This window comes from Oncorhynchus keta, chromosome 18 (genome assembly GCF_023373465.1).
Source record: "Oncorhynchus keta strain PuntledgeMale-10-30-2019 chromosome 18, Oket_V2, whole genome shotgun sequence".
Classification (NCBI taxonomy): Eukaryota; Metazoa; Chordata; class Actinopteri; order Salmoniformes; family Salmonidae; genus Oncorhynchus; species Oncorhynchus keta.
The window spans coordinates 38,038,316-38,060,505 of NC_068438.1; the positions used below are offsets into that span (position 1 = coordinate 38,038,316).

The 22,190-nt window shown below is 46.4% G+C and overlaps 1 protein-coding gene across 7 annotated transcripts in view; it reads right to left on the minus strand.

Annotated features, from left to right (window-relative positions):
* Positions 1-22,190, minus strand: part of LOC118377951 (glutamate receptor 4-like) — a 221,545-nt gene that overhangs the window by 26,019 nt on the left and 173,336 nt on the right. For all 7 annotated transcript variants that reach the window (XR_008068357.1, XM_052468011.1, XM_052468010.1 and 4 more), the window contains exons 14-15: positions 10,588-10,786; positions 5,361-5,608 (exon numbers count right to left, since the gene is read on the minus strand). Coding sequence is in view for 6 of the 7 variants with exons in the window: in XM_052468011.1 (XP_052323971.1) it covers positions 5,361-5,608; positions 10,588-10,786 (447 nt within the window). In the remaining variant the exon portion in view is untranslated. The remainder of the gene's footprint in view (positions 1-5,360; positions 5,609-10,587; positions 10,787-22,190) is intronic.

Below are 22,190 nucleotides of genomic sequence, written 5' to 3' on the forward strand. Positions count from 1 at the left end.
AGGAGGATAAGGAAGAGGGCGAAGGAGAGGAGAGGGAGAAGGAGACAGAGAGGGAGAGAGTCAGACAGAGATAGAGAAGGAGACAGAGAGGGAGAGAGTCAGACAGAGATAGAGAAGGAGACAGAGAGGGAGAAGGAGACAGAGAGGGAGAGAGTCAGACAGAGAGAGAGAAGGAGACAGATAGGGAGAAGGAGACAGAGAGGGAGAGAGTCAGACAGAGAAAGAGAAGGAGATGGAGAGGGAGTCAAGAGAGAAGGAGAAGAGAGAGTCAGACAGAGAGAGAGAAGAGATGGAGAGGGAGAGAGTCAGACAGAGAGAGAGAAAAGGAGACAGAGAGGGAGAAGGAGACTGAGAGGGAGAAGGAGATGGAGAAGGAGACAGAGACGGAGAAGGAGACAGAGAGGGAGAAGGAGACAGAGAGGGAGAAGGAGACAGAGAGGAGAAGGAGACAGAGAGGGAGAAGGAGAAGGAGAGGGAGAAGGAGAAGGAGAAGGAGAGGGAGAAGGTGACAGAGAGGGAGAGAGTCAGAGAGAGAGAAGGAGACGGAGAGGGAGAAGGAGAGAGAGAGGAGAAGAGACGGAGAAGGAGACGGAGAGGGAGAAGCAGACGGAGAGGGAGAGAGTCAGACGGAGAGGGAGAGGAGACGGAGAGAGAGAAGGAGACGGAGAGAGAGAAGGGAGACGGAAAGGGAGAAGGAGTCGGAGAAGGAGACAGAAACGGAGAAGGAGACAGAGAGGAGAAGGAGACAGAGAGGGAGAAGGAGACAGAGAGGGAGAGAGTCAGACAGAGACAAGGAAAGAGAGGGAGAAGGAGACAGAGAGGGAGAAGGAGACGGAGAGGGAGAAGGAGACGGAGAGGGAGAAGGAGACGGAGAAGGAGACAGAGAGGGAGAAGGAGCCAGAGATTGAGCCAGAGAGGGAGAAGGAGACAGAGAGGGAGAAGGAGACGGAAAGGGAGAAGGAGTCGGAGAAGGAGACAGAGACGGAGAGAGTCAGACAGAGAGGGAGAGAGTCAGACAGAGAGGGAGAGAGTCAGACAGAGAGAGAGAAGGAGACGGAGAAGGAGACAGAGAGGGAGAAGGAGACAGAGAGGGAGAGAGTCAGACAGAGATAGAGAAGGAGAAGGATAGGGAGAAGGATAAGGAGAGGGCGAAGGAGACGGAGAGGGAGAAGGAGACAGAGAGGGAGAGAGTCAGACAGAGATAGAGAAGGAGACAGAGAGGGAGAGAGTCAGACAGAGATAGAGAAGGAGACAGAGAGGGAGAAGGAGACAGAGAGGGAGAGAGACAGAGAGATGGAGAGAGTCAGACAGAGAGGGAGAGAGAGACAGAGAGGAGAGAGTCAGACAGAGAGAGAGAAGGAGACGGAGAAGGAGAGAGTCAGACAGAGATAGAGAAGGAGAAGGATAGGGAGAAGGATAAGAGAGGGCGAAGGAGACGGAGAGGGAGAAGGAGACAGAGAGGGAGAGAGTCAGACAGAGATAGAGAAGGAGACAGAGAGGGAGAGAGTCAGACAGAGATAGAGAAGGAGACAGAGAGGGAGAAGGAGACAGAGAGGGAGGGAGTCAGACAGAGAGAGAGAAGGAGATGGAGAGGGAGAGAGTCAGAGAGAGAGAGAGAGAAGGAGAAGGAGACGGAGAGGGAGAAGGAGAAGGAGAGGGAGAAGGAGACAGAGAGGGAGAGAGTCAGACATAGATATAGAAGGAGAGAGAGGGAGAAGGGGAGAGGGAGAAGGAGACAGAGAGGGAGAGAGTCAGACAGAGAGAGAGAGAGAAGGAGAAGGAGACGGAGAGGGAGAAGGAGAGAGGGAGAAGGAGACAGAGAGGAGAGAGTCAGATAGAGATAGAGAAGGAGACCGAGAGGGAGAAGGAGACGGAGAGGGAGAAGGAGACAAAGAGAGTCAGACAGAGATAGAGAAGGAGACAGAGAGGGAGAAGGAGACTGAGAGGGAGAAGGAGACGGAGAGGGAGAAGGAGACAGAGAGGGAGAGAGTCAGACAGAGAGGGAGAGAGTCAGACAGAGAGGGAGAGAGTCAGACAGAGAGGGAGAAGGAGACGGAGAGGGAGAAGGAGATGTAGACAGAGACGGAGAAGGAGACAGAGAGGGAGAAGGAGACAGAGAGGGAGAGAGTCAGACAGAGAGGAGAAGGAGACGGAGAGGGAGAAGGAGACAGAGAGGGAGAGAGTCAGACAGAGATATAGAAGGAGACAGAGAGTGAGAAGGAGAGGGAGAAGGAGACAGAGAGGGAGAGAGTCAGACAGAGAGGGAGAGAGTCAGACAGAGAGAGAGAAGGAGACGGAGAAGGAGACGGAGAGGGAGAAGCAGACGGAGAGGGAGAGAGTCAGACAGAGAGGGAGAAAGAGACGGAGAAGGAGACAGAGAGGGAGAAGGAGCCAGAGAGGGAGCCAGAGAGGGAGAAGGAGACGGAGAGGGAGAAGGAGACAGAGAGGGAGAAGGAGACAGAGAGGGAGAAGGAGACAGAGAGGGAGAAGGAGACAGAGAGGGAGAAGGAGACAGATAGGGAGAAGGAGACAGAGAGGGAGAAGGAGACAGAGAGGGAGAAGGAGACAGAGAGGGAGAGAGTCAGACAGAGAGAGAGAAGGAGACGGAGAAGGAGACAGAGAGGGAGAAGGAGACGGAGAGGGAGAGAGTCAGACAGAGAGGGAGAGAGTCAGACAGAGAGAGAGAAGGAGACAGAGAAGGAGACGGAGAAGGAGACGGAGACGGAGAAGCAGACGGAGAGGGAGAGAGTCAGACAGAGAGGGAGGAGGAGACAGAGAGAAAGAAGGAGACGGAGAGGGAGAAGGAGACGGAAAGGGAGAAGGAGTCGGAGAAGGAGACAGAGACGGAGAAGGAGACAGAGAGGGAGAGAGTCAGACAGAGAGAAGGAAACGGAGAGGGAGAAGGAGACGGAGAGGGAGAAGGAGACGGAGAGGGAGAAGGAGACGGAGAGGGAGAAGGAGACGGAGAAGGAGACAGAGAGGGAGAAGGAGCCAGAGAGGGAGCCAGAGAGGGAGAAGGAGAAGGAGACGGAGAGGGAGAGAGTCAGACAGAGAGAGAGAAGGAAACGGAGATGGAGAAGGAGACGGAGAAGGAGACAGAGAGGGAGAAGGAGACAGAGAGGGAGCCAGAGAGGGAGAGTCAGACAGAGAGGGAGAGAGTCAGACAGAGAGGGAGAGAGTCAGACAGAGAGAGAGAAGGAGACAGAGAGAGAGAAGGAGACAGAGAGGGAGAAGGAGACGGAGGGGAGAGAGTCAGACAGAGAGAGAGAAGGAAACGGAGATGGAGAAGGAGACGGAGAAGGAGACAGAGAGGGAGAAGGAGACAGAGAGGGAGAGAGTCAGACAGAGAGGGAGAGAGTCAGACAGAGAGGGAGAGAGTCAGACAGAGAGAGAGAGGGAGACAGAGAGAGAGAAGGAGACAGAGAGGGAGAAGGAGACAGAGAGGGAGAAGGAGACAGAGAGGGAGAGAGTCAGACAGAGAGAAGGAAACGGAGAGGGAGAAGTAGACGGAGAAGGAGAAGGAGACGGAGAAGGAGACAGAGAGGGAGAAGGAGCCAGAGAGGGAGCCAGAGAGGGAGAAGGAGATGGAGAGGGAGAAGGAGACAGAGAGGGAGAAGGAGACAGGGAGGGAGAGAGTCAGACAGAGAGAAGGAAACAGAGAGGGAGAAGGAGACGGAGAAGGAGACGGAGAGGGAGAAGGAGACAGATGGAGACGGAGATGGAGAGGGAGAGGGAGAAGGAGGCAGAGAAGGAGACAGAGAAGGAGAAGGAGACGGAGAGGGAGAAGGAGAAGGAGAGAGGGAGAAGGAGACAGAGAGGGAGAAGGAGACGGAAAGAGAGTCAGACACAGAGAGAGAAGGAGACAGAGAGGGAGAAGGAGACGGAGAGGGAGGAGACAGAGAGGGAGAAGGAGACAGAGAGGAGAAGGAGACAGGGAGGAGAGAGTCAGACAGAGAGAAGGAAACAGAGAGGGAGAAGGAGACGGAGAGGGAGAAGGAGACGGAGAGGGAGATGGAGAAGGAGACAGAGAGGGAGAAGGAGCCAGAGAGGGAGCCAGAGAGGGAGAAGGAGCCAGAGAGGGAGAAGGAGCCAGAGAGCGAGCCAGAGAGGGAGAAGGAGACGGAGAGGGAGAAGGAGACAGAGAGGTAGAAGGAGACAGAGAGGGAGAGAGTCAGACAGAGAGAGAGAAGGAAACGGAGATGGAGAAGGAGACGGAGAAGGAGACAGAGATGGAGAGAGTCAGACAGAGAGGGAGAGAGTCAGACAGAGAGAGAGAAGGAGACGGAGAAGGAGATGGAGAGGGAGAAGGAGACGGAGAGAGTCAGACAGAGAGGGAGAAGGAGACGGAGAGAGAGAAGGAGACGGATAAGGAGACGGAGAGGGAGGGAGAGAGTCAGACAGAGAGAGAGAAGGAGACGGAGAGGGAGAAGGAGACGGAGAGGGAGAAGGAGACGGAAAGGGAGAGAGTCAGACACAGAGAGAGAAGGAGACAGAGAGGGAGAAGGAGACGGAGAGGGAGAAGGAGACAGAGAGGGAGAAGGAGACAGATAGAGACGGAGATGGAGAGGGAGAAGGAGGCAGTGAAGGAGACGGAGAAGGAGACGGAGTGGGAGAAGGAGAAGGAGAGAGGGAGAAGGAGACAGAGAGGGAGAAGGAGACGGAAAGGGAGAGAGTCAGACACAGAGAGAGAAGGAGACAGAGAGGGAGAAGGAGACAGAGAGGGAGGAGACAGAGAGGGAGAAGGAGACAGATGGAGACGGAGATGGAGAGGGAGAGGGAGAAGGAGGCAGTGAAGGAGACGGAGAAGGAGACGGAGAGGGAGAAGGAGAAGGAGAGAGGGAGAAGGAGACAGAGAGGGAGAGAGTCATACAGAGAGAGAGAAGGAGACGGAGAGGGAGAAGGAGACAGAGATGGAGACAGAGAGGGAGAAGGAGAGAGAGAAGGAGGCAGTGAAGGAGACGGAGAAGGAGACAGAGATTGAGACAGAGAGGGAGAAGGAGGCAGTGAAGGAGACTGAGAGGGAGACGGAGAGGGAGAAGGAAAAGGAGAGGGAGAAGAGAACAGAGAGGGAGAGAGGCAGAGGGAGAAGGAGACATAGAGAGAGAAGGAGACAGAGAGGGAGAAGGAGACAGAGAGGGAGATGGAGAGAAATAAAGTAACGAAGAGAGAGACAGACAGAGAGAGAAATGGAGGGAGAGAGAGAGAGAGAGAGCTCGAGAGAGAGATAGACAAGACATAGACCAGACATAGACCAGACTAAGACACTACTAAGTGATACAAAAAAAAGGCACACCAGGGTAGGTGGAATACCATAACAACAGTTGAGTTGGGGACTACCATTGTTATACTACTCCACCCACCTTAGCTGTGAGCCTTTAGGTGTGGCAATGCCATATCCCTTGGAGTCCAGGTTGCCTCCAACCTTCATGGTGTCGCAGGGCTTGCGTTGTTCCGTGTACTCATTCATGGTGGACTCCAGGAGGAAAGCGTACTTCCCTTTGGACTTGCGGACGCGAGCTACGCCCTCCGCTGTGGTCTTAGCGAAGACAGAGGGCTCAGCAGACTTCATATAGGACCACATCTTCTCATATACAGCAATCTTTGACCTCTAAGAGAACAAAGGGCAGAGAGAAGGTGTTAGAGGTGAGCTTTAGGGTTAGTGATCCATCCATCCATTCACCCACCCACCCACCCGCCCATCCATTCATCTGTCCATCCATCCATCTATTCATCCATCAGCTGCAATGATCACTGGTCCTGAAATAATGATGATCATCTGCAGCTGCTGTCCACAGGGCATTCAGAACCAACTGCTAAAGGACAGTGTAATAGTGGACAGTGTAATAGTATAGAACCAACTGCTAGTGGATAGTGTAATTGTGGACAGTGTAATAGTGGACAGTGTAAAATTGGACAGTGTAATAGTGGACAGTGTAATAGTGGACAGTGTAATAGTGGACAGTGTAAAATTGGACAGTGTAATAGTGGACAGTGTTATATTGTAGAACCAACTGCTCGTGGACAGTGTAATATTGTAGAACCAACTGCTAATGGACAGTGTAATAGTGGACAGTGTAATAGTGTAGAACCCTCTGCTAGTGGACAGTGTAATAGTGTAGAACCCTCTGCTAGTGGACAGTGTAATAGTGGACAGTGTAATAGTGGACAGTGTAATATTGTAGAACCAACTGCTAGTGGACAGTGTAATAGTGTAGAACCCTCTGCTAGTGGACAGTGTAATAGTGGACCGTGTAATAGTGGACAGTGTAATAGTGGACAGTGTAATAGTGTAGAACCACCTGCTAATGGACAGTGTAATAGTGGACAGTGTAATAGTGGACAGTGTAATAGTGGACAGTGTAATAGTGTAGAACCCTCTGCTAGTGGACAGTGTAATAGTGGACAGTGTAATAGTGGACAGTGTAATAGTGGACAGTGTAATAGTGGACAGCGTAATAGTGTAGAACCAACTGCTAATGGACAGTGTAATAGTGGACAGTGTAATAGTGTAGAACCAACTGCTAGTGGACAGTGTAATAGTGGACAGTGTGATAGTGGACAGTGTAATAGTGTAGAACCAACTGCTAGTGGACAGTGTAATAGTGGACAGTGTAATAGTGGACAGTGTAATAGTGTAGAACCAACTGCTAATGGACAGTGTAATAGTGGACAGTGATAGTGGACAGTGTAATAGTGTAGAACCAACTGCTAATGGACAGTGTAATAGTGGACAGTGTAATAGTGTAGAACCAACTGCTAGTGGACAGTGTAATAGTGGACAGTGTAATAGTGGACAGTGTAATAATGTAGAACCAACTGCTAATGGACAGTGTAATAGTGGACAGTGTAATAGTGTAGAACCAACTGCTAGTGGACAGTGTAATAGTGGACAGTGTAATAGTGGACAGTGTAATAGTGGACAGTGTAATAGTGGACAGTGTAATAGTGTAGAACCAACTGCTAGTGGACAGTGTAATAGTGGACAGTGTAATAGTGGACAGTGTAATAGTGGACAGTGTAATAGTGGACAGTGTAATAGTGGACAGTGTAATAGTGGACAGTGTAATAGTGGACAGTGTAATAGTGGACAGTGTAATAGTGGACAGTGTAATAGTGGACAGTGTAATAGTGGACAGTGTAATAGTGGACAGTGTAATAGTGGACAGTGTAATAGTGGACAGTGTAATAGTGGACAGTGTAATAGTGGACAGTGTAATAGTGGACAGTGTAATAGTGGACAGTGTAATAGTGGACAGTGTAATAGTGTAGAACCAACTGCTAGTGGACAGTGTAATAGTGGACAGTGTAATAGTGTACAGTGTAATAGTGTAGAACCACCTGCTAATGGACAGTGTAATAGTGGACAGTGTAATAGTGGACAGTGTAATAGTGTAGAACCACCTGCTAGTGGACAGTGTAATAGTGGACAGTGTAATAGTGGACAGTGTAATAGTGGACAGTGTAATAGTGTAGAACCACCTGCTAGTGGACAGTGTAATAGTGGACAGTGTAATAGTGTAGAACCACCTGCTAGTGGACAGTGTAATAGTGGACAGTGTAATAGTGGAACCACTGCTAGTGGACAGTGTAATTGTGGACAGTGTAATAGTGTAGAACCAACTGCTAATGGACAGTGTAATAGTGGACAGTGTAATAGTGGACAGTGTAATAGTGGACAGTGTAATAGTGTAGAACCAACTGCTAGTGGACAGTGTAATTGTGGACAGTGTAATAGTGTAGAACCAACTGCTAGTGGACAGTGTAATTGTGGACAGTGTAATAGTGTAGAACCAACTGCTAATGGACAGTGTAATAGTGGACAGTGTAATAGTGGACAGTGTAATAGTGGACAGTGTAATAGTGTAGAACCACCTGCTAGTGGACAGTGTAATAGTGGACAGTGTAATAGTGTAGAACCAACTGCTAGTGGACAGTGTAATAGTGGACAGTGTAATAGTGGACAGTGTAATAGTGTAGAACCAACTGCTAGTGGACAGTGTAATAGTGGACAGTGTAATAGTGGACAGTGTAATAGTGGACAGTGTAATAGTGTAGAACCAACTGCTAGTGGACAGTGTAATAGTGGACAGTGTAATAGTGGACAGTGTAATAGTGTAGAACCAACTGCTAGTGGACAGTGTAATAGTGGACAGTGTAATTGTGGACAGTGTAATAGTGGACAGTGTAATTGTGGACAGTGTAATAGTGGACAGTGTAATAGTGTAGAACCACCTGCTAATGGACAGTGTAATAGTGGACAGTGTAATAGTGGACAGTGTAATAGTGGACAGTGTAATAGTGTAGAACCAACTGCTAATGGACAGTGTAATAGTGGACAGTGTAATAGTGGACAGTGTAATAGTGTAGAACCACCTGCTAATGGACAGTGTAATAGTGGACAGTGTAATAGTGGACAGTGTAATAGTGCAAAACCAACTGCTCGTGGACAGTGTAATAGTGGACAGTGTAATAGTGGACAGTGTAATAGTGTAGAACCAACTGCTAATGGACAGTGTAATAGTGGACAGTGTAATAGTGGACAGTGTAATAGTGTAGAACCAACTGCTAATGGACAGTGTAATAGTGGACAGTGTAATAGTGGACAGTGTAATAGTGGACAGTGTAATAGTGTAGAACCACCTGCTAGTGGACAGTGTAATAGTGGACAGTGTAATAGTGTAGAACCAACTGCTAGTGGACAGTGTAATAGTGGACAGTGTAATAGTGGACAGTGTAATAGTGGACAGTGTAATAGTGTAGAACCAACTGCTAGTGGACAGTGTAATAGTGGACAGTGTAATAGTGGACAGTGTAATAGTGTAGAACCAACTGCTAGTGGACAGTGTAATAGTGGACAGTGTAATAGTGGACAGTGTAATAGTGGACAGTGTAATAGTGGACAGTGTAATAGTGGACAGTGTAATAGTGGACAGTGTAATAGTGGACAGTGTAATAGTGGACAGTGTAATAGTGGACAGTGTAATAGTGGACAGTGTAATAGTGTAGAACCAACTGCTAGTGGACAGTGTAATAGTGGACAGTGTAATAGTGGACAGTGTAATAGTGGACAGTGTAATAGTGTAGAACCAACTGCTAATGGACAGTGTAATAGTGGACAGTGTAATAGTGGACAGTGTAATAGTGGACAGTGTAATAGTGTAGAACCAACTGCTAATGGACAGTGTAATAGTGGACAGTGTAATAGTGGACAGTGTAATAGTGGACAGTGTAATAGTGTAGAACCAACTGCTAGTGGACAGTGTAATAGTGGACAGTGTAATAGTGGACAGTGTAATAGTGGACAGTGTAATAGTGGACAGTGTAATAGTGTAGAACCAACTGCTAGTGGACAGTGTAATAGTGGACAGTGTAATAGTGGACAGTGTAATAGTGGACAGTGTAATAGTGGACAGTGTAATAGTGTAGAACCAACTGCTAATGGACAGTGTAATAGTGGACAGTGTAATAGTGGACAGTGTAATAGTGGACAGTGTAATAGTGTAGAACCACCTGCTAGTGGACAGTGTAATAGTGGACAGTGTAATAGTGTAGAGCAACCTGCTAGTGGACAGTGTAATAGTGGACAGTGTAATAGTGGACAGTGTAATAGTGGACAGTGTAATAGTGTAGAACCAACTGCTAGTGGACAGTGTAATAGTGGACAGTGTAATAGTGGACAGTGTAATAGTGTAGAACCAACTGCTAGTGGACAGTGTAATAGTGTAGAACCACCTGCTAGTGGACAGTGTCATATTGGACAGTGTAATAGTGTAGAACAGACCCTGTTGTACACACAACTTCATGCTTGATTATATTTTTTTTTAACTTTTATTTTTGATGTGTGTGTGTGTGTGTATGTTTGTGTGTTTGTGTGTCTGCTTGGTGTAGTGAAGAATGAAAATAACAAGCTGGGGAACAAATTGTCATTCTCCATAACCGTCGATTCTCGCTTGTTTTTATCCTGTCTTTTTCTCTGTCCTGTTATGAAGTGTTATTCCCTCTGTCCTTTAGGGACACCATAAGCCTTAGCGTTAGCCAATGAGCCACAGCCTGGAGTAGAGAGGTCGGTGTGTGTGCCTCGCTGGGATTTGCTTGGGTATGACAGACATCTATCCCATGATAATGTCAGTGACTTCTGTCCGAACCACTGAACCTCTCCCCACTCTCTCGCTCTCTCTCTCTTTCTGGCCAACATTTTCAATGTTGTGGCTTTAAGAAATCAGTGGGGAAAAATCCATACGCGCGCAAGCACACACACATACGCACACACACACACACACACACACACACACACACACACACACACACACACACACACACACACACACACACACACACACACACACACACACACACACACACACACACACACACACACACACACACACACACACAATTAATAGTGGTGAATCCCTCACACAGTAAATAGATTCTTCACCCTCCACAGATTTCCGCCTGCTCGTTATGTTGATGATGCTAATGCTGCTCACAGATGCACACTCTGTCTGCTACTGCCAGGCCCTAACTATTCACATACACACACACGTGTGTGTTTGTGTATGTGCAAGCTTGTGTGTGTGTCCTCACCCTGAAAAACTCCTTGGTGGAGCCTGAGTCCAGTGTTCCGTAGGCGATCTCCGTCTGCTTGGCCAGATCCTCAGCACTCTCTATGGGCGACACCATCCTCTCCACTGTGAGGAAGGCAGCCAGGTTGGCCGTGTAGGACGAGATGATAATAAGAGTGAAGAACCACCACACGCCCCCCACTATACGCCCCGACAGAGACCTGAGAGGAGAAGGAGGGAAAGAAAGAGGGGGTGAGAGAAAATTGAGGGAAAATCATAGGTGCAAGGTTGAAAAATAAATGTGGTTACTCATAGATAATAAAGTACACACTCTTAGAAACAAAATGTTTTACATGGAACCGAAAAGACCTGGAACCAAAAGGGTTAGACCTGGAACCAAAAGGGTTAGACCTGGAACCAAAAGGGTTAGACCTTGAACCAAAGGGGTTAGACCTGGAACCAAAGGGGTTAGACCTGGAACCAAAGGGGTTAGACCTGGAGCCAAAAGGGTTAGACCTGGAACCAAAAGGGTTAGACCTGGAGCCAAAAGGGTTAGACCTGGAACCAAAAGGGTTAGACCTGGAGCCAAAAGGGTTAGACCTGGAGCCAAAAGGGTTAGACCTGGAACCAAAAGGGTTAGACCTGGAACCAAAAGGGTTAGTCCTGGAACCAAACCTGGAGCCAAAAGGGTTAGACCTGGAGCCAAAAGGGTTAGACCTGGAGCCAAAAGGGTTAGACCTGGAGCCAAAAGGGTTAGACCTGGAACCAAAAGGGTTAGACCTGGAGCCAAAAGGATTAGACCTGGAACCAAAAATAGTTATTCAAAGGTTTCTCCTATGGGGACAGCCAAAGACCCCTTTTAGGGTCTAGATAGCATTGTTTTCTCTAAGAGTGCAGTAAACAGAGACACAGTATATTGAGGCTCTCTATTTTGAGGCTTTGCTTCATTTGGCACCACAGTGAGAGCAACAACACAGTCAAAGCAATTAACATTCAAACCAATTCAACCACCACCAGAACAAAAGGTAACATAAAATGAGTGCACTCTTTCATCTCCCCCTCACGATCTCTCTGTTTTCTCTCTCTCTCTGTTTATCTCCCTCTCTCCCCCTAAGAGAGAATATCAAAGTGTATGAAAGAGGCAGTGTTACTGGTTTATTTTGTTTGTTTTATTTGAGAGAGAGAGAGAAAGAGAGAGAGAGAAAGCAAGAGAGAGAAAGCAAGAGAGAGAAAGCAAGAGAGAGAGAATGGGAGGGAGAGAGAGAGTAAAAGAAGAGGGAAGCTTTGATTCTTCTTTAAATGTGAAGGAGATTACCCAGGCTCCCCAGAGGGAGGGAGAGGGGTGGACCTTTCTCTTCAAACAGAGAGCTGGAAACAACATTAAGTGTTAATTTCAAATCCAACAAATCCCTCTCAGCTTCCATATAATACCCTCCTGTAAACCTGTGGCTATATTTATTACATTCCAATTGAAAGTGTATTGCATTAGAGCAACACGACATGTGAGAGTGTGTGTTATGTCCATTATTGGCCTGGCTGTGCAGTTGTCTACAAAGGCCTTGGACCTTTGATCGCACACACTGCATTATCTGCATTTCCCTGTTTGTTTATACTGGTAACTACCAACAAGACATGTTAACTAACCTGTTTATACTGGTAACTACCAACAAGACATGTTAACTAACCTGTTTATACTGGTAACTACCAACAAGACATGTTAACTAACCTGTTTATACTGGTAACTACCAACAAGACATGTTAACTAACCTGTTTATACTGGTAACTACCAACAAGACATGTTAACTAACCTGTTTATACTGGTAACTACCAACAAGACATGTTAACTAACCTGTTTATACTGGTAACTACCAACAAGACATGTTTACTAATCTGTTTATACTGGTAACTACCAACAAGACATGTTTACTAACCTGTTTATACTGGTAACTACCAACAAGACATGTTAACTAACCTGTTTATACTGGTAACTACCAACAAGACATGTTAACTAACCTGTTTATACTGGTAACTACCAATAAGACATGTTTACTAACCTGTTTATACTGGTAACTACCAACAAGACATGTTAACTAACCTGTTTATACTGGTAACTACCAACAAGACATGTTTACTAATCTGTTTATACTGGTAACTACCAACAAGACATGTTTACTAACCTGTTTATACTGGTAACTACCAACAAGACATGTTAACTAACCTGTTTATACTGGTAACTACCAACAAGACATGTTAACTAACCTGTTTATACTGGTAACTACCAACAAGACATGTTTACTAACCTGTTTATACTGGTAACTACCAACAAGACATGTTAACTAACCTGTTTATACTGGTAACTACCAACAAGACATGTTAACTAACCTGTTTATACTGGTAACTACCAACAAGACATGTTTACTAACCTGTTTATACTGGTAACTACCAACAAGACATGTTAACTAACCTGTTTATACTGGTAACTACCAACAAGACATGTTAACTAACCTGTTTATACTGGTAACTACCAACAAGACATGTTTACTAACCTGTTTATACTGGTAACTACCAACAAGACATGTTTACTAACCTGTTTATACTGGTAACTACCAACAAGACATGTTAACTAACCTGTTTATACTGGTAACTACCAACAAGACATGTTAACTAACCTGTTTATACTGGTAACTACCAACAAGACATGTTAACTAACCTGTTTATACTGGTAACTACCAACAAGACATGTTTACTAACCTGTTTATACTGGTAACTACCAACAAGACATGTTAACTAACCTGTTTATACTGGTAACTACCAACAAGACATGTTAACTAACCTGTTTATACTGGTAACTACCAACAAGACATGTTTACTAACCTGTTTATACTGGTAACTACCAACAAGACATGTTAACTAACCTGTTTATACTGGTAACTACCAACAAGACATGTTAACTAACCTGTTTATACTGGTAACTACCAACAAGACATGTTAACTAACCTGTTTATACTGGTAACTACCAACAAGACATGTTTACTAACCTGTTTATACTGGTAACTACCAACAAGACATGTTAACTAACCTGTTTATACTGGTAACTACCAACAAGACATGTTTACTAACCTGTTTATACTGGTAACTACCAACAAGACATGTTAACTAACCTGTTTATACTGGTAACTACCAACAAGACATGTTAACTAACCTGTTTATACTGGTAACTACCAACAAGACATGTTAACTAACCTGTTTATACTGGTAACTACCAACAAGACATGTTAACTAACCTGTTTATACTGGTAACTACCAACAAGACATGTTAACTAACCTGTTTATACTGGTAACTACCAACAAGACATGTTAACTAACCTGTTTATACTGGTAACTACCAACAAGACATGTTAACTAACCTGTTTATACTGGTAACTACCAACAAGACATGTTAACTAACCTGTTTATACTGGTAACTACCAACAAGACATGTTAACTAACCTGTTTATACTGGTAACTACCAACAAGACATGTTTACTAACCTGTTTATACTGGTAACTACCAACAAGACATGTTAACTAACCTGTTTATACTGGTAACTACCAACAAGACATGTTAACTAACCTGTTTATACTGGTAACTACCAACAAGACATGTTAACTAACCTGTTTATACTGGTAACTACCAACAAGACATGTTTACTAACCTGTTTATACTGGTAACTACCAACAAGACATGTTAACTAACCTGTTTATACTGGTAACTACCAACAAGACATGTTAACTAACCTGTTTATTTAATACCAACAAGACATGGTAACTACCAACAAGACATGTTAACTAACCTGTTTATACTGGTAACTACCAACAAGACATGTTAACTAACCTGTTTATACTGGTAACTACCAACAAGACATGTTAACTAACCTGTTTATACTGGTAACTACCAACAAGACATGTTAACTAACCTGTTTATACTGGTAACTACCAACAAGACATGTTAACTAACCTGTTTATACTGGTAACTACCAACAAGACATGTTAACTAACCTGTTTATACTGGTAACTACCAACAAGACATGTTTACTAACCTGTTTATACTGGTAACTACCAACAAGACATGTTAACTAACCTGTTTATACTGGTAACTACCAACAAGACATGTTAACTAACCTGTTTATACTGGTAACTACCAACAAGACATGTTTACTAACCTGTTTATACTGGTAACTACCAACAAGAAATGTTAACTAACCTGTTTATACTGGTAACTACCAACAAGACATGTTAACTAACCTGTTTGTCACGACTTCTGCCGAAGTCGTTGCCTCTCCTTGTTCGGGCGGTGCTCGGCGTTCGACGTCACCGGTCTTCTAGCCATCATTGATCCTTTTTTCATTTTCCATTGGTTTTGTCTTGTCTTCCCACACACCTGTTTTCTATCCCATTCATTACCTGTTGTGTATTTAACCCTCTGTTTCCCTCATGTCTTTGTCAGAGATTGATTTGTTGTCAGTGTAGTGTGATTGTTTGTATAGGTGCGCGTCGGGTCCTCGTACCCATGTTTTGTTTGTTTGTACATTTATTGTTATGTAGCATACTCTTGGAACTTTATTTAAAGACTCCATATTTACACTCCATTTGACTCTCCTGCGCCTGACTTCCCTTACACCTATTACACCTATGCGTGACAGAATCTCTGACCAATATATATGAAGTCAGCAGGAGTAGACACTATACCCATGGACCTGGAGGAACGCGTTCAGGAACAAGCGAGGGAGCTTGACTGTATCAGCTCCGTCATGGAGCACATTGTCCAGAAAATGGATCGCTGGGAGAGACAGGGAGTTTCTCCAGCGCCACCACCACAACCGGAATCTCCCTAGAACGTTTTTTCCTCTCCGGAATCGAGGATCCATTTTTCCCTACCCACGGAATACACCGGAGATACTGCCGGCTGCCAGGGTTTCCTCCTCAAACTAAACTTATATCTAGCCACGGCCTCCCCAGTACCATCTGACCGTGAGAAGAGTTACGCCCTCGTCTCATGGCTCACCGGGAAAGCCCTAGAATGGGCCAGCGATGTGTGTATAAGGGAGGATGCGGCGTTGGACCATTTTGAGGAGTTCACCCGCCAGTTCTGGATAATATTTGATCACCCACCTGAAGGCAAAGCAGTGGGTGAGCTCCTCTATCATCTGAGGCAGGAGACGAGGAGTGCACAGGATCTTGCTTTGGAGTTTAGGACCTTGGCTGCTGGCGCTGGATGGAACGACAGGGCCCTGATCGACCATTACCGTTGTAGTCTACGCGAGGACGTCCGTCGGGAGCTGGCCTGTAGAGACACCACCCTCACCTTCGACAAGCTGGTGGACATGTCCATCAAGCTGGACAACATGCTGGCTACTCGTGGACGTCTAGATCGGGTCTGGTTGTTCCATCCTCCCGCACCCTCTCTCCCGAACCTATGGAATTGGGAGGGATGGTGCGCAGGGAGACCGGAGGGGGTTCCCGCTCGAGCACCATTCATGGTCGCAGAGGGCACACTGCTGGTCGGTGCCGGGTTGGTTCCTCTGGGAATAGAGAACGCAGGCAGGGCATTCTGGCGTCACCCCAGGTGAGTAGGCACCATTCTCATCCAGAGCCCTCTGCTACACTGTTTGTCTCTGTCGCTTTTCCTGATTTTTCACTACATTCCCAGTATAAGGCACTAGTAGATTCAGGTGTGGCTGGGAATTTCATTAATAAAAGTCTAGCTCATAGTTTAGGGATCCCTATTGTTCCTGTGGATATGCCTATCCCTATTCATGCCTTAGATAGTCGACCATTAGGGTCAGGGTTTATCAGGGAGGTTACCACACCTTTGTGTATGATAACGCAGGAGGGTCACAAGGAGATTAGTCTTTTCCTTATTGATTCTCCTGCGTATTCTGTGGTGCTAGGCCTACCCTGGTTAGTTTGTCATAACCCCACTGTTTCTTGGCCACAGAGGGCTCTCACTGGGGTGGTCGCGAGAATGCTCAGGTAGGTGTTTAGGGGTTTCCGTTGGTGCTACTACAGTGGAAAGTCCAGACCAGGTCTCCACCGTGCGCATTCCCCCCGAATATGCCGATTTGGCTCTCGCCTTCTGTAAAAAGAAGGCGACTCAATTACCACCCCATCGACGGGGGGATTGTGCGATAGATCTCCTGGTAGACGCTGCATATCCCAAGAGTCACGTGTATCCCCTGTCGCAAGCGGAGACGGAGGCTATGGAGACATATGTCTCTGAATCCCTGCATCAGGGGTTCATTCAGCCATCCACTTCACCAGTCTCCTCGAGTTTCTTTTTTGTGAAGAAAAAGGATGGCGGTTTACGCCCGTGCATTGATTATCGAGTTCTTAATAAAAATCACAGTGAAATATAGCTACCCGCTACCTCTGATCAATACGGTTATTGAGTTAATGCACGGGACACGTTTTTTCACAAAATTGGATCTCAGGAGTGCGTACAATCTGGTGCGTATTAAGAAGGGTGATGAGTGGAAGACGGCATTTAGCACTACCTCAGGTCATTATGAGTACCTGGTCATGCCATATGGGTTGATGAATGCTCCATCAGTTTTCCAATCATTTGTAGATGAGATCTTCAGGGACCTGCATGGGCAGGGTGTAGTGGTGTATATCGATGATATTCTGATATACTCTGCTACACGCGCCGAGCATGTGTCCCTGGTGCACAGGGTGCTTGGTTGCCTGCTGGAGCATGATCTATATGTCAAGGCTGAGAAATGCTTGTTTTTCCAACAATCCATCTCCTTCCTAGGGCATCGGATTACAGCCGTGGGTAATTGGCCGACTCCAACCACGGTAAAGGAGTTGCAGCGTTTTTTGGGGTTTTCCAATTACTACCGGAGGTTTATCCGGGGTTTTGGTCAGGTGGCAGCTCCCATTACCTCACTGCTAAAGGGGGGCCCGGTGCGCTTGCAGTGGTCGGCTGAGGCGAACAGGGCTTTTGAGCACCTGAAGACTCTGTTTACCTCGGTGCCTGTGCTGGCTCATCCGGATCCCTCTTTGCCATTCATAGTGGAGGTGGATGCATCCGAAGCTGGGATAGGAGCAGTGCTCTCTCAGCGTTCGGGTACGCCACTGAAGCTTCGCCCCTGTGCTTTCTTTTCGAAGAAGCTCAGCCCAGCGGAGCAAAACTATGATGTGGGGAACCGAGAGCTGTTAGCTGTCGTAGAAGCCTTGAAGGTGTGGAGGCATTGGCTTGAGGGGGCTAAACACCCTTTCTCATCTGGACTGACCACCGCAATCTGGAGTACATCCGGCAGGTGAAGAGATTGAATCCTCGCCAGGCAAGGTGGGCCATGTTTTTCACTCGTTTGTGTTTACTCTTTCTTACAGACCAGGCTCCCAGAACGTTAAGGCAGGCGCATTGTCTCGGCTGTATGACACAGAGGAGCGGTCCATGGATCCCACTCCCATACTCCCAGCTTCTTGTCTGCTGGCGCTGGTAGTGTGGGAGCTGGACGCGGACATTGAGCGGGCGTCACATGCAGAGCCTTCTCCCCCTGAGTGTCCAGCTGGTCGTCTGTGCGTTCCGTCTGCTGTCCGCGACCGATTGATATATTGGGCTCACACGTCACCCTCCTCTGGTCATCCTGGGATAGGTCGGACGATGCGCTGTCTTGAAGGAAGGTACTGGTGGCCCACTTTAGCTAAGGATGTGAGGATTTATGTTTCTTCCTGTTCGGTGTGCGCCCAGTGCAAGGCTCCTAGACACCTGCCCAGAGGTAAGCTACAACCTCTACCCATTCTTCAACGGCCATGGTCGCACCTGTCGGTGGATTTTTTGACTGATCTTCCACCTTCACAGGGTTACACCACGATCCTGGTCGTTGTGGATCGGTTTTCAAAGTCCTGTCGTCTCCTCCCTTTTCCCGGTCTCCCTACGGCCTTACAAACTGCAGAGGCCCTGTTTACACACGTTTTCCGGCACTATAAGGTGCCTGAGGATATAGTGTCTGATCGGGGTCCCCAGTTCACATCAAGGGTCTGGAAGGCGTTCATGGAGCGTCTGGGGATCTCAGTTAGTCTTACCTCGGGTTTTCACCCCGAGGTGGAGAGAGTTAACCAGGATGTGGGTAGGTTTCTGCGGTCTTATTGCCAGGATCGGCCGGGGGAGTGGGCGAAGTTCGTGCCCTGTGCAGAGATGGCTCAGAACTCGCTACGTCACTCCTCCACTAACCTTACTCCCTTTCAATGTGTATTAGGGTATCAGCCGGTTCTGGCTCCTTGGCATCAGAGCCAGACCGAGGCCCCTGCGGTGGACAATTGGTTTCGGCACGCTGAGGAAACCTGGGAGGCAGCCCACGTCCACCCTCAGCGTGCCATAAGGTGCCAGAAAATTGGCGCAGACCGTTGCCGCAGTGAGGCCCCAATGTTCGCACCAGGGGACAGGGTCTGGCTCTCGACCCGAAACCTGCCCCTTCGCCTGCTCTGCCGGAAGCTGGGTCCGCGGTTTGTGGGGCCATTTAAAGTCCTGAGGAGAGTGAACGAGGTATGTTATAGGTTACAACTACCCACTCATTACCGTATTAATCCCTCGTTCCATGTGTCTCTCCTCAGGCCGATGGTGGCTGGCCCGCTCCAGGAGGCTGAAGTGCGTGATGTTCCTCCGCCTCCTCTAGACATCGAGGGGGTTCCGGCGTACTCTGTTCGATCCATTTTGGATTCGAGACATCGGGCGAGGGGCATTCAGTACCTCGTGGACTGGGAGGGGTACGGGCCGGAGGAGAGATGCTGGGTTCCGGTGGAGGACGTGTTAGAAGATCCTTCCATGTTATCAGAATTCCACCGTCTCCATCCGGATCGCCCTGCACCTCGCCCTCCGGGTCGTCCCCGAGGCCGGTGTCGACGCGCAGCTGTAGCCGCGTGTCAGGGGGGGGAGGTACTGTCACGACTTCTGCCGAAGTCGTTGCCTCTCCTTGTTCGGGCGGTGCTCGGCGTTCGACGTCACCGGTCTTCTAGCCATCATTGATCCTTTTTTCATTTTCCATTGGTTTTGTCTTGTCTTCCCACACACCTGTTTTCTATCCCATTCATTACCTGTTGTGTATTTAACCCTCTGTTTCCCTCATGTCTTTGTCAGAGATTGATTTGTTGTCAGTGTAGTGTGATTGTTTGTATAGGTGCGCGTCGGGTCCTCGTACCCATGTTTTGTTTGTTTGTACATTTATTGTTATGGAGCATACTCTTGGAACTTTATTTAAAGACTCCATATTTACACTCCATTTGACTCTCCTGCGCCTGACTTCCCTGCCACCTTTTACACCTATGCGTGACACTGTTTATACTGGTAACTACCAACAAGACATGTTAACTAACCTATTTATACTGGTTACTACCAACAAGACAAGTGAACTAACCTGTTTATACTGGTAACTACCAACAAGACATGTTAACTAACCTGTTTATACTGGTAACTACCAACAAGACATGTTAACTAACCTGTTTATACTGGTAACTACCAACAAGACATGTTAACTAACCTGTTTATACTGGTAACTACCAACAAGACCTGTTAACTAACCTGTTTATACTGGTACCTACCAACAAGACATGTTAACTAACCTGTTTATACTGGTAACTACAAACAAGACATTTTAACTAATCTGTTTATACTGGTAACTACCAACAAGACATTTTAACTAACCTGTTTATACGGGTAACTACAAACAAGACATTTTAACTAACCTGTTTATATTGGTAACTACCAACAAGACATGTGAACTAACCTGTTTATACTGGTAACTACAAACAAGACATTTTAACTAACCTGTTTATACTGGTAACTACCAACAAGACATGTTAACTAACCTGTTTATACTGGTAACTACCAACAAGACATTTTAACTAACCTGTTTATACTGGTAACTACCAACAAGACATGTTAACTAACCTGTTTATACTGGTAACTACCAACAAGACATGTTAACTAACCTGTTTATACTGGTAACTACCAACAAGACATGTTAACTAACCTGTTTATACTGGTAACTACCAACAAGACATGTTAACTAACCTGTTTATACTGATAACTACCAACAATACATTTGAACTAACCTGTTTATATTGGTAACCACAGATAAGACACTTTAACTAACCTTATATTGGTAACCACAGATAAGACACTTTAACTGACCATTAAAGACAGTGTAATGGAAACTGTAACTTTAAGATTGTAACTAAGAGCTTTCACAATGTATACGTCAGAATGTCATCTAAATGTTTTATGATAAATATGGGAACACTTTTGTGAAGATAGCAATGCGATTTTAGCCTTCTAAATGAGATAATTGCATTTCATACAAACCTCTGCCAAGTCAGTAACCACGCCCACGTGAGCACAGACATTGTGGCAATAATATATGCCATTTAGCAGACGCTTTTATCCAAAGCGACTTACAGTCATGTGTGCATACATTCTACGTATGGGTGGTCCCGGGGATCGAACCCACTACCCTGGCGTTACAAGCGCCATGCTCTACCAACTGAGCTACAGAAAGACCGCAACATGATGGAACTGCCCTCCAAGGCGAGTGCTTAAAAGCACTCTTTTACGCTTAATTTATTCGCGATGCATAAGCAACATTTTCATAGCCTACCTTGTCTCCTATGGCAACCAGAAACTCATCCACAGTGACAGTAGCTTCAGTAACACACCTGAAGCCGTGCCGAAGTGACAGGGACGGCGTCCCCATGTGGGTCGCCATCCCCACCAAATCCAGGGCAATTCCAACAAGAAATGCAATATACCTAGTTTCACCACAAAACATTTAAGTAATGATAACCTTAATCATGCCTCAAAAAAGGAAAACCACCAAGAAAAGGAAACAAAAAGAAAACACAGGCGATCGAACTCCACACCAAACACTCAGATTCCAAAAGCACTGAGAGAGAGAGAGAGAGAAACAGTCCCTGTAGATAAGTTGATTTGGGTGGAGATGCAGAGTGAATTGGAATAAATTGTCACGCTATAGTGTTTCTGCATTCCACTTCTGTTCAACCTCACAATCATGCACACACACACACACACATGCACACGCACACGGTAGGTGGTCTGGAATTATTGTCTCCTATGCACAGGGAGAAAAGTATTTTGATCTTTTGGATGTGAGGGGGTTGTCCTTATAGCTAAGTACTCTGTGTGTGTGTTTGTGTGTGTGTGAGCGGACTGTGTTCTGATTAGGCATAATAAAATGTATTCTTAATAATCTATCCTGCCTTAGTGTTTGATGCTCTTTTCACTCATTTCTTAATAGTGTATCATTCAGTAGAGATCGTTAAAACCAACCAGATACATAACTCACTGTTGTGGTTATCATCAGACACAAAACAACACCACATTTACCTAGAATGACTTGAAAGCTCCATTTTCAGGAGTAATACTATCATTTGAACACACACACACACACACACACACACACACACACACACACACACACACACACACACACACACACACACACACACACACACACACACACACACACACACACACACACACACACACACACACACACACACACACACACACACACACACACACACTATTTCATGAAGCAATCAATAGAGTGCACTGGATTGTTGTCCA